Source organism: Siphateles boraxobius, unplaced genomic scaffold (genome assembly GCF_051911475.1).
Source record: "Siphateles boraxobius isolate OS27281-9 unplaced genomic scaffold, OSU_SipBor_1 73, whole genome shotgun sequence".
Taxonomy (NCBI): domain Eukaryota; kingdom Metazoa; phylum Chordata; class Actinopteri; order Cypriniformes; family Leuciscidae; genus Siphateles; species Siphateles boraxobius.
In genome coordinates this window covers 1,782,275-1,795,000 of record NW_027509201.1, presented here as the reverse complement: position 1 = coordinate 1,795,000, position 12,726 = coordinate 1,782,275, and the positions used below count along the sequence as shown (strand labels likewise).

The window sequence follows — 12,726 nt, the reverse complement described above, 5'->3', positions numbered from 1 at the left end:
TATTTATTATATTTTTTTACTAATGTCATTAAATATTTGTTATTAGAACAAAAACTGCATTATATTTAATTTAATTTTTTATTTAAAAAATATTATGTCACAGTCAAGCAAATCAAACATTAACAACAGACATAACAGTAATGTTACTAACTACTTACTAACTACTTACTACTTACTGGGTTCGTATAAAGCACGCAAGGTTATGCGCACTTTCCAAATCTTCTTCTCTTTGTTTAGTGTATCTCTGTGGCAGAATTACAGCGCCACATACTGGTCTGGCATGTATACCACATCGTTTTAAGTTGGTTTCAGTGGTTTCGTGTGTACGCATATATTTCTTGAGACGACGCCGTGTTTACGAACAAGGAAAAAGAAAGATCGGATGGGGGAAGCTCTGGCTTCGTGTGGATGTGGCCTTAGTTCATTTATATAGGATATAGTACAAACTAATGTAGATGCAAGATGCACACTATTGTTGGTTGTAAATGTATGGGTGGAGGCTGTCCACCTAAACCGATCCTGTTACGTACATTTCCTTTAAAGAAAAGGTGATTCTGTGATGGAAAAATTCACCAACAACTCACTCGCTAGAAAGATGCCAAACAAAACTGCATGAACCACAATCTCTATAAGCACCTGATGCTGTTAAGGTTGGGTTAGGGTTCAGTCCATATTCAGTCTGATATAAAATCATTTTAATTGCAAATATGGTGTGTGAATTGACCGCTACGGGTTTTGATATTCATTTAAATGACGTCTGATTATTATGTCAAAGAATGGCATAAAGATGCTGAATTAAATAGACTTTAGATGTTAAAATCGAATAAATAGGCATAAAGTCCGTTCACACCATGAACAATAACTATAACGATAATGAAAAAGATATAGTTATAAAAATTTACAAAAATGAAAAATTGTAAAAGAATAGCAGAATCTACAACCATAACGATAACTGCACAGAGAACAATATCGTTGAAATCACTTTCAGATCAAAAGATGAAAGATCAAAACATCTAAATCAGAATCAGAAGGAGCTTTATTCAGACTGTCAGTCCAAATCAGATTTTTGTGCATATCCAATTGAAATCCGATCATATTTATTAGCAAATGTGAATGGCATAAAATCACATGAAATGCGATTTTATTATTTTTAATTTTTTTATTTTTATAAATGCGTTTTGAACTACATTCATATGTGGTTTAAAATCGCATTTATGGAAATCCGTTTCAGTTCCGCTCTAATCAGATTTCGCGTCGCTTGTCACTTTCTCACGCCACGTAAAACGTAAACATGTAAGACGTTGTTAAAGGAAACAGCTGAAAGTTATTTAGCTTTCGCACCGAATAGTTATAGGACCTAGCCACCAGGATGGTTCCCAGAGATCTAATGGTTCCCATAGGAACCTTTTCCCATTGCATTTGCGCCGCCAGTAGGAACTCTGAAGTGACGTAAGCCGCGCTCGTTGTTGTGACTTTTATTTTGACTGCGTGGCGGACCTTTATTTTGAAAACGCCAGAGTCTGAGCAAACAAACAGTGCTCGCATTCTCCGTGTTCATTAGGTTACGATCTGACCAACAGTCCTGTCTAATACGTTATTAGATAAAACTATCATACATAAAAGTAGACAGTGTATGAAAAGTTAGTAGCGTATGCCGTGTGGTTGATGTCCAGTGTTGCTAGCTGAGCAGAAATACATAATCATGTTTCTCTTGGTCCCCTCAAAGTTACGTTGGATTTTCTCCTTAGCGTAACGGTTTTCCATGTTCATAGAGTTAGTTTCTGGAGTAAATATATAGGCTATAATCTGTGTTTACATGGCTCTTTTTTTCTTTTTTAAATGGCGGGTGCTGGTGTTTCGTGTGCGTTCAGCCAATCCGCGAACACTAACGTCACGGATAGTTCCTATAGCGCTGGTTTAGACTCGACTCTGAAGTAGGAGCTAAATAAGTTCATACAAAAGAGTTCCTAGAACTAGAATCGTTTCTAGTTCCTATAGACCAACGCTACTTTTGCGTCATCGAAGGGTAACGCCCCTTTTTGGGGGAAAACAAACGGATTCCTCTGAGAACAGAACTCGCTCTAGATCTGCAAAGTTTCTTGATAGCAAAAATGGCACAAACATACACGCTCTCTTTGCCGACCGAGGACCATGAGCGGTATTTAAAGAAGCTATACTGGATACGGGGTTACAGAGGTGTCCCTTTGAAATGGTCGAAAACTGGATTAATAACCCCACGCAGTGGCCAAATATGGACTATTCAGACATCTACACACTCATATTCAGTCATTAACACACTCACAGTATGACAAACTAGACGATGAGGCCATGTCACTTGGATCATATTTAACTTGATTTAAGCTATTGACATAATTTTGTTGTCGACTAGCTATACTAGTTAGCTGCTAGCAGCTACGTGATTAGCTCTCACTAGGCTGTTAACTGATTTTACTGTTAAATAATGGCAGGCTAGGACTAAAGTGGACTTGGCTGGTTTCTGCTTGTATCTAGAGTGCTAGGACTCTGAAAGTTGTAAAAAGGTTTACATTGTATGGTTTACATATATAGCGTTTGGTCTGTATGCTTGGTTAACATCTTAAATATATCATTTCACAAGCTATCTTGAACGAACAGAGGCATGTTCTGAGATAATAGTGTATTTACCGGTGTTAAATTCTCCGAAGATGAAGAAAATAATTTCTTCACCAAAATACAAACCGCCACAATGGAACATCCCTCATGGCCTCATCGTCTAGTTTGTCATACTGTGAGTGTGTTAATGACAAAAAATAGGCAACATTTTGATGATTCCACGAGATAGTGGTAGATGTCTGAATAGTCCATATTTAGCCACTGTGTGGGGTCATTAATCCAGTTTTCCACCATTTCAAAGGGACACCTCTGTAACCCCGTATCCATTTGTTTTCCCCCAAAAAGGGGCGTTACCCTTCAATGACACAAAAGTACCGTTGGTCTATGGTGCGAACACGCTGACATCCTGGTACTTCCACCAATCGTTCTAGGAACTACAGTTGGGCGGTATCCAAATTTTGATACTGTCAAACCTCCTCCCTATTTTACCGCGGTATACGGTATTACCGCGTGACTAATTGAAAATTATGGCGTAAAGCTCAGACAGCGTCACCAAACTGTTTGCTTGTGCCTACACCGTTCAGGAACTGAATACCAAACACTAATACTGAAACAATAACAACATAACATGCACAATATTAACAACGTTTATTAGCAACAAATAGCAGCTTATAAAAAAGTGCAAATACAACAGTCAAACAGAATTAAATTAACATAAACATCCAGAACAGTTTTCGCGCACACAAATCAATTCAATTAAATCACAGCCCGAACAACTTTTAATAACAACAAAGAGCAGCTTATAAAAAAGTGCAAATAGACCCACAACGGTCAACCAGAGTTAAATTAACATAAACATCCATATTATAACAATTATTGCAAATCAATAGGCCTAAAATAAAACACAGTCCAGTCGTCTTTCCAATATTGTTTTTATTGAAAACTAAATAAAAATACCTGAATCAATTAAATAAAACACACACACACACACACACACACACACACACACACACACACACACACACACACACACACACACACACACACTGTTCTTTCTCCACACTGTCACGTGATGACAACCACATATTTGCATTTTTAGGCATTAAATGAATTATATGTAATATTTAATCCTTGTTTCCTATATAAGAGCATTGCATTTAAAAAAAATACATAATAATTTAATGATGGCATTTAGATGAGATTCTAATCTAATAAGAAACAAGATGAGAACTAAACAGAGCGTTACTGACAGACTGGGAAGAGAGGAGCTGCAACAATGGAGAATATGTGAAAAATAATGTTTTTTGAACATTTAAACAAGAAAACCGCTTCTAGTAGAGATCTAAAACCAAAGGGAATTATAGGTCTCCTTCAAGTTGTCATTCGCCGCTCAGGTTTGTGGAAATCATCGTTTCTGATCCTGCTTTGTATCTTACGGTCTCTGTTTGTGTTTCCGTCTGTGTGACAGTGCCTTCTCACCCGCACGCCACCTCTTCCTCCAGGACTGCTCTCTGAAAGGTGAGACATGTCTGTTTTTCAGGTGATTTCTTTATTTAAAAGGGACGATGCACAATAATCAACATGAGTATGAAGTCCAACATGTGAATGTGCCAGATTTAGCCATACAGGCTAATTTTCTTCTGCAGTCTCTATAGCGGGTTGATGATTAAAACAATAAATACACTACAACAATACAATAAATACATTAAAGAGGTGTATAGACACACATTAGAATGCATCAACAACATAAACACCACTATAGCGATGAATACAAACACATTATTCTGTATTATGGCAGCATATTTGAATTGTCAATAACCAATAGAAGAGGTAAACGAGTAAAAATTATAAGTGCCGGTTTGAAATCTTGAACTTGAATTTATTTATTAGAATAATCTCATCTCACTATAAAAGTCAAGGAAATTCATTGGTCGGAAAGTATGAGAACCCTGTGAAAAAAATTTTTTCGGTTTAAAATATTTTCATTATTTACCTTTATAGAGCTTTCTCTTTCTCTGTCACCTTGAGTTTGGTGGCAGTTGTTCACTCTCTTCTGTGTCTGGTTGGTAATGAATAATTCAAACTTTCTCAAGGGTTGCATGGAAACAGAGAAACTCCAGCCCCTTGAATTCCTCCACACACACACACACACACACACACACACACACACACACACACACACACACACACACACACTGACCGTCTCGTGTCCTTCTACAGAGTCTGACATTGATGCGGCGACTGCTATGATGCTCTTAAACTCGGCCCCCGGACACCACGCTGACCCATGTAAGAGAAGACCTCAATCTGACACTCTATAATCCTGTCTTTATATATATATATATATATATATATTCTATTTCTGTTATTCTATCTAACCTTTCTGTCTGTCTGTAGTTTATTCTGTTTATCCATCTGTTTTTCTATCGTTCTGACATTCTATCTTTCTATTTCTATCTATCTATCCATCTATCTATTTATTGTTTGTTCTATCATTAATTCTATCATTTTATCTATCTAACATGCTATCTCTATTTCTATTTCTGTTATTGTATCTAACCTTCTTTCTATCTGTAGTTCATTCTATTTATCTATCATTCTGTTTTTCTATCTTTCTATTTCTATCTATCAATCTATTTATCGTTTGTTATATCATTAATTCTATCATTCTGTCTATCTAACATTCTATCCATCTTTCTATTTCTGTTATTCTATCTAACCTTATTTATATCTGTAGTTCATTCTATTTTTCTATCATTCTGTGTTTCTATCAATCCTACATTCTATCTATCTATCTATCTATCTATCGTTTGTTCTATCATTAATTCTATCATTCTGTCTATCTAACATTCTATCCATCTTTCTATTTCTGTTGTTATATTTAACCTTATTTCTATCTGTACTTCATTCTATTTATCTATCATTCTGTTTTTCTATCGTTCTAACATTCTATCCATCTATCGTTTGTTTTATCATTAATTCTATCATTCTATCTATCTAACATTCTATCTATCTTTCTATTTATCTACATTTCATTCTATCATTCATTCTATCTATCCATCTATCACTCTATCCGTCCATGTATCTGTCCGTCTCTCTCTCAAATATACTCAAATCTCCTCATAATATTGATCTTGGCAGTCAGTATCTGTCTCTGAGAGTCTGATGTTCTGTGGATGGGTCTGTTTAGTTCAGGTTCATGCAGAAAGTAACGTTTGCATCTTTATTTATGGGGATGGTTTAGCAAATATGTCTGTGTAATGACTAAAAGCTCTTGCTGTAATTAGTGCAGCATTGCACTTCGTTCACACGTCTTTATCCTTGTTAAGCGTGTCACTGTAGTGTTCTCTACCTCTAATGAGCCTTAATCACCCATAGCAGAATAAACTATCACAAGAGTGCTTCATTAAGACAGGCGGATGAAAGTACTTGATGGCGCGTTTCATAACGCCAGTTTACAGATTGACACTTATATGCGACTAAAATGAAACAAGAATTTTGAATCAGGCTTGATCCAATGTTCAGATTTCCTTTCTGGATCTTTATGCAAATTATTGCATATTTTAAGGGGACCTGTTATGCTTTTTTTATATTTTAAACTTTCTTTAGTATGTAATGTTGCTGTTTGAGCATTAAAAAGGTCTGATAAGTAACAAAGTCCCTCAAGCGGGAGTTATCCGATAAATCAGTGTCAGTGTTTCTGAACTCCCTGTAACGCCTCCATTGTAGTCTTGAGTTTTCTTCTGAGAATGAACACGCCACAATATTCCTCATTTAAATAATTAATACGCAGAATAAAGGGGCGGGGCCTGGTTGAGTGAGTTAGTAGTGTGTTAAACTGGCGGTTATGGTAAGGGGCGGGACATTTCCCAAACACACACGAATCGCTCGACCAATCACAACACACTGGTCCAGCCGACCAATCAGAGCACAGTATTTTCAGAAGGAGGGGCTTCATAGAGACGGAACTAAACAGAGCGTTACTGACAGACAGGGAAGGGACGAGCTGCAATAATGGAGAATATGGGGAAAATAATGTGTTTTTTGAACATTCAAGCATGAAAACTTATTCTAGTAGAGCAATGCTAGTTAAAAACAAAATCAAGACATAATTGATCTATTAAATTTTTTTTGTTGCATTTCTTATTGTAATCAATTAACTGGGAAAGTATGGTGACATCTGTTACATAACCTGGGATGACACAAATGATGATGTCAGAAACATGGCATTATGAGAGTGCCGTCCATGAGATAACTGTTGTGGTTTGGTCCTCAGGTGACCCGGACAGCCCTATAGACCTCTCCCGCCGGGACTCGGTCCTAGTGAGCAGCGACCCGAAGCAGGACCACAACTACAGCAGCTCATCCTTCCAGCGCTGCTCGTCCCGCTCTTCCTCGTCCTCCTCGTCCTCAATCTCATCCCTGGACGAGGCCGGCTGTGTGTCCGGCCAGGCCCGTCGCGCCGGGAGCGAGGGTTTCCACAGCGATGAAGACTCGGATGAGGAGAGGAACTCACGACTGCCCTCGCTCACTGTCAAGTGTCCTCTCCCAGGAAAACGGGCCCGGCACGAGTCCAAACCGGAACTGGACGAGGAGTTGAAAGAGGCGGCCGGGTCTCTCCTGCACCTCGCCGGGATCCGATCCGGCCTGGATCTCTCCAAGCAAACGGCCAAGAGTAAAAAACTGGAAAAGCACCGGAAATAAAGCCGAAAAAGTCCTTTAGTGACAATTTTAACCCCTGGACTGTGTATCAGTGACTGTGCCTCCTCATTTTCCACATCATGGAAACCTTCTCTCTTGCTTTTTTTTTCTTTCTTTCTACATTTTTCGTTTTATACGAGAGAATTTCCCTCCCGGACTCAAACTACGGCAATAGCAACTTTCACGCGGAGGTGAACGAAGCCATACTGAGCGCGAATGGAGAAAGGTTCCTGTACGTGCTTCAGGATGAAGGATTTCTCTCAGTGAAGGAGAAACGGAGGAGTTGGATAGGGAGAAGTTGATGTTTTTTTCTCTTAAACGTTTGCATGCTTCCTCTTAAAGTGAGTGTCCTACTCTTCCAAGTGAATCTGTGGTGTTTCTGCAGAGAACGAGTGCATGTCCGTGTTGTTCCCAGCACTAACCTCTCCCGTCGTCCACTCCAGAAAATGGAAAACGAGAATTACATCAAGAGTTCCCAGTTTTTTCTCTCTCTCTCTCTCTTTTATTTTTAATTTTTTTGAAGTACAAGACAAAGAAATGCAATAATTATCATCAGGCGTCTGGCGTGATGAGGCACTGGAGATCACTGCGCATGCAGAAAGGATTTATGGATAACGGATACGTTTTTCTTTTTCTTAAAGGCTCCATCAGTGGTGATGTTTATGGGGGGAATCTCATGAAAATATGTCTGGGTCACACTCACACTTCACTCCAGAATGAAATAAAGAAAAGAAATTGTTTAGTATTAAAATTAAACCGGTTTTGGGGGCATTGAGTTTTTTTGAGATTCATTATTCCCATTTTTCTAAATAATTCTCATTACTGTTTTATATATTTATGTTTATACTGATTTTTTTTGGTAGCACATCTAATATTACCATGCTTTAGAAATACATAAAAAAAAATCCCCCAATATGTCAATGCAAATCTGAGGTGGAAGTGGAACGTACAAAAAAAATCCCTTTTAAAATCAGCAAAAATTGGCATACAGATAATACAATAATTTCTACCTTTATTTATTTTCAACTTTTTTCTTTTCTTTTTCTTTTTTTTGCTTACAGTAATGAGAGTTTATAAGAAAAATTTGCTTAGTTTTCATGAAAATGTTAAATGCAAAACAAAAACCAAAAAAATAGGATACATTTTTACAAATAAAGAGTATTATTTCTTATTTGGTTTTCTTGTTTTGGGGTGCACTATGACCTGGACATGTTCTTGACAGGCTTCATGAGATTTACCCTTTGAGTCTTTTATAATTATTAGATGCTTGACCGACTGGAATTAAAGCCTAATCTTGAATATCAACACTGGCTCAACATCACCGGAAGGATTAATAAACTCAAAACAGCCGCAAATGGCTCTGAATCGACTCCGAATAAATACTAGAGGACTGGAACACATTTTCCCATCATCCTCGTTTCTTATGTCCGTGATCTGTTCAGATGCTCCAACGCGTGTGTGTGTGTGTGTGTGTGTGTGTGTGTGTGTGTGTGTGTGTGTGTGTGTGTGTGTGTGAACTGAAACAGGCCTTTCATGGCAGAGCTTGCCGTTTTATTCCCTCTGTCCAGACCCTATGCAAAAAAACACAAGCCGTGTAGCTCTATGTTTCCTCTTGGTGTGTATATATATATGTGTGTGTGTTATTATGTATGCATGTGGTTCTGTGCCCATTCGTTGCGTGTTTTAACGCAGTCAGCAGACATTTAGGAGGTCAATACTGGAGTTGAGGAAGTCAAGACTGTGGCTGTAGATGTACAGATGCATGTGTTATATCTAGGGCTGCAACAACTAATCGATAAAATCGATTATAATCGATTATGAAAATCGTTGTCAACGAATGTCATTATCGATTAGTTGGTCTGCTTACGTCACGGGGAGCGTTTACTGGTACGCACACACACGCAAGGTCTCTCTCCCTCAGGCTCTCTGCCGAGCGCGCGCGCTACACGTTTTGGAGCAGTCTCTTCTGTCTCGCATGCGCGCTCTTGCTTGCGCGCTCTAGATTTTCGAGCATTAGTTTGAACTAATTCGCGGGCATCAGGGAGCCGCAATCAATATGCGGGAGACTCCCGGGACTTCCGGGATGTCTGTATTTTGTCTCGAGCATCAGGTTGTGCAATCAGTTCGCTCGCAACGTAAGTGATGGATTAAAATAGCGCTACCGCAGAAATAGGTTAAATTAAAACGGTGTTTACAAAGTGAAGCATTAAATACAAAGGCAGTTAATAACAGCAGCAGTAAAATATTGTAGTCACTGTACTCAGTGGTTTTCAGCGAATGCTTGTGCACTAATGCATAATTTCTCCTGTCCTTTACTCAAGCCTGTTAGCTTGCTGGGTAACGTTACCTCCATTCCGTTCTCTTTTTATAGCATTTGTCTACTAAGTTTTAATTGTTTTTCAAACGCGATCTACTGCGGCTCTACGTTCACACAATTGTTTTCAGTCTTTCTATATTTATTTAATCAATTTATCCTTATATTATATTCTTTTATATATTATATATATAATATATATTATATTCTTTATCCTTATATTCCTTATATATAATTAATTTTAAATAAAAATTAAATGAATTATATATTTTAGATGTTTTTAGTTTGTTTTTAGTTCAGATATTCACATCTGAACAACATGTCTGTGTAAATTTGTTTTAACAAAAATTGTGTTAAAACATAATATGTTGGATATCATTTTTTTAACAATAATCATGTTTGTCAACTTGCCATCAGCAATTATCATTAAAAACAATGCAAATATTGATATTAGTAAAACTCAATGTGTGGCTTTTGCACTTTTTAAAGTACACTTTTACACATAAATACCCTGATTTATGGTTTTATTTAGTTATAATAAAAAAAAAATCTAATTTAATTTCTATCCGATTAATCGATTAATCGAAAAAATAATCGTCCGATTAATCGATTATCAAAATAATCGTTAGTTGCAGCCCTAGTTATATCGCATGAAACCTGTCAAGAGAAGCTCATATTTCACCTCAAAATCCAAGAAAAAATAGGCAATTATATTTTGCATGAAGAGAATTGAAGGTTGAGGATTTTTGTTTTCTAGATGTGACATTATTTGCTCGTTTCCCCCCTCCAAATGACTGATGTCATCACCGCCACATCGAGCCAGCAGAGAATTCTGGGGGAAAATCTCATTTATTTTCATTACTGTAATTTGAAAACAAAAATGTATATATTATGTAAATTGTAGAATATTTATACTTAATGCTAGTATTTGTTGTATTGCCTCTAATTTATACTGATTTTAATCAAAAAGAATAGTATTTGTTTCGCATAATACAGTTAAAAATGTTTTACAGTAATATAAACGACACATAATTAATTTTACAAACAAACTCAAAGAATTCATTACAGTATTGGGATCTGCTTCATTTTCTTTTTGTGCAATATTGTGCTTTTTCTTTTTTAATTATTTTATTTTGGGGTGAAATATGATCCACACGTTTTCATGTGAAACTACTGCCACATTTACAGAAACGAAACATGTTAGCAGAGGTACATGATGTTTTAAATATTAATGTTTGTGGAGGCACACTGAATGAAGTGTACGACAGCCAGAATCCACGTTTGCTCCTGTTTTCTGAATCAAAAAAGCCCCGAATCCCAGCAGCTCATCTGAAATGCATGACCTGTGCCAAAACATGTAGATCACTGCCGTAGAGACACCTAGACCAGTTCATTGAGACGCCACGTTTGACAATGAAGAACAAAAGGGTCGTGTTTAATGAGCTGTTGAACTGTTCATTTCATTTGGACCCACATTTTGTTGTCTAACAACATCAGTGTCACTGTCTACAAAACCTGTTTTTGTTCCTCGTGTGCCAAAATATCAAAGATTATTTAATCACTGCCAAGGCTGGTTTACTAATCCTTTCTTTCTTTTTTTGTACATCAGGTCAAGAAGTATTGACTATTAACCAATAAAACTGCCAAGTACCTGTGAGGGCGAATCTCACCACACATGTCAAGAAAACTATCCTTGATTTCGCCTTAAAATCAAAATAAAATAATTTAAGAAATTATATTTTACTTACAGAAAATAAAAACTATTCTAGGATGAATTAGATGGTTTGTTATTTTGTGCATTTCGACAATATATTAATTTCATTATCATTATTGTAAAAAAAAAAAAAAAAGGTAAAATACATTAGTGTGTGTGTATATATAATAGCCTATATAGGGTATTTATATAATGCATGCATCTATTTGTGTATATATAAAAATTATAGCATGCAATTTTAATGCAAATTTACGCTGAAATTTGTATGCATTTAAACCTTGCATATGCATTAATTTATATATATGTATATGTATACACACTCATTTTAATTTTTATTTTTTTAACATAATTATGATCAGGACATGTATTTGTGAGATTCACCCATAAAGCAGGCTGACATTTAGGAATTCTGGGAAAAACGGACCCCAAGTATAACGTCTTTGATTTTTTTTTTTTTTTTTTTTTTTTTTTTTTTTTACATGACTGTATTATGAAATTGCAGTTCCTGAAATGAATTTTGCAAACTGCCGTAGTTTCTCTCCACTGCCACGTGACCCACTGCTCGTCATAGATATTCCTCAGAGGATGAGTTACATCAGTGAGTTTCTGCCAACTGTGAACGAGTGTGAACATCCTCCATGTGTTTATGATGGTGCGACTACATGAGTGATTCCTCTTTACTGTTTGTCTTCTGCGTAAGATGGAGCGTGTCGAGACTGCATTGAATGATGTAAATAAATCTGACTTCTGTTGTGAACACTGACGGAGCCACCTCAGTATCAGTCTGTTACTGTCTGTCAGACGGACAAAACCCTCGTTTTTGTACGCTAACCTCTGTTAATAAAATGTTTATAAAATTTATTTTCGCCAAAGATATGCAATTGCATTATATATGGTATTACTGAATAAAAGAAGTTGTTTTACTTAAGATGGTTTTGTCTAGATATGTTAAACCTGTTATATATTTATAGCTACAAAATTGACTTTATATATATTTTTGTATGTATGGATAAATATTTAAATATATGTATTTATATATATATTATGTTACATTAGCTACACAATTTGACTATATGTGTAAGCTATGTACATATATTTATTTTCACGTGTGATTGTGTGAGTGTGTGTATGTATAAGCTAAAAAATGTGACTATACCGTGTGTGTGTGTATATAAATATACAGGTGTGTGTGTGACTGTGTGATTGTGTGTCTCTGTTTGTGAGTGTGTGTATAAGCTAAAAAATTTTACTATACTGTGTGTGTGTGTGTGTGTGTGTGTGTATATATATATGTGTGTGTGTGTGTGTATATATATATGTGTGTGTGTGTGTGTGTGTGTGTGTATAAATTTGCAGTATATACGTGTTATATACAGATTTTTTGTAGTTTTGTTTTACCTTTATT

The 12,726-nt window shown here is 36.4% G+C and overlaps 1 protein-coding gene across 7 annotated transcripts in view; it reads left to right on the top strand.

The window, feature by feature from the left end:
* foxn2a (forkhead box N2a) overlaps positions 1 to 12,249 on the top strand; it is a 69,905-nt gene extending 57,656 nt beyond the window's left edge. For all 7 annotated transcript variants that reach the window (XM_077217395.1, XM_077217394.1, XM_077217396.1 and 4 more), the window contains 4 exons: positions 4,061 to 4,110; positions 4,813 to 4,881; positions 6,869 to 9,059; positions 10,249 to 12,249. In XM_077217395.1, the coding sequence (XP_077073510.1) occupies positions 4,061 to 4,110; positions 4,813 to 4,881; positions 6,869 to 7,296 (547 nt within the window). In that variant the 3' untranslated portion in view covers positions 7,297 to 9,059; positions 10,249 to 12,249. The remainder of the gene's footprint in view (positions 1 to 4,060; positions 4,111 to 4,812; positions 4,882 to 6,868; positions 9,060 to 10,248) is intronic.
* Positions 12,250 to 12,726: the final 477 nt, after the last annotated feature.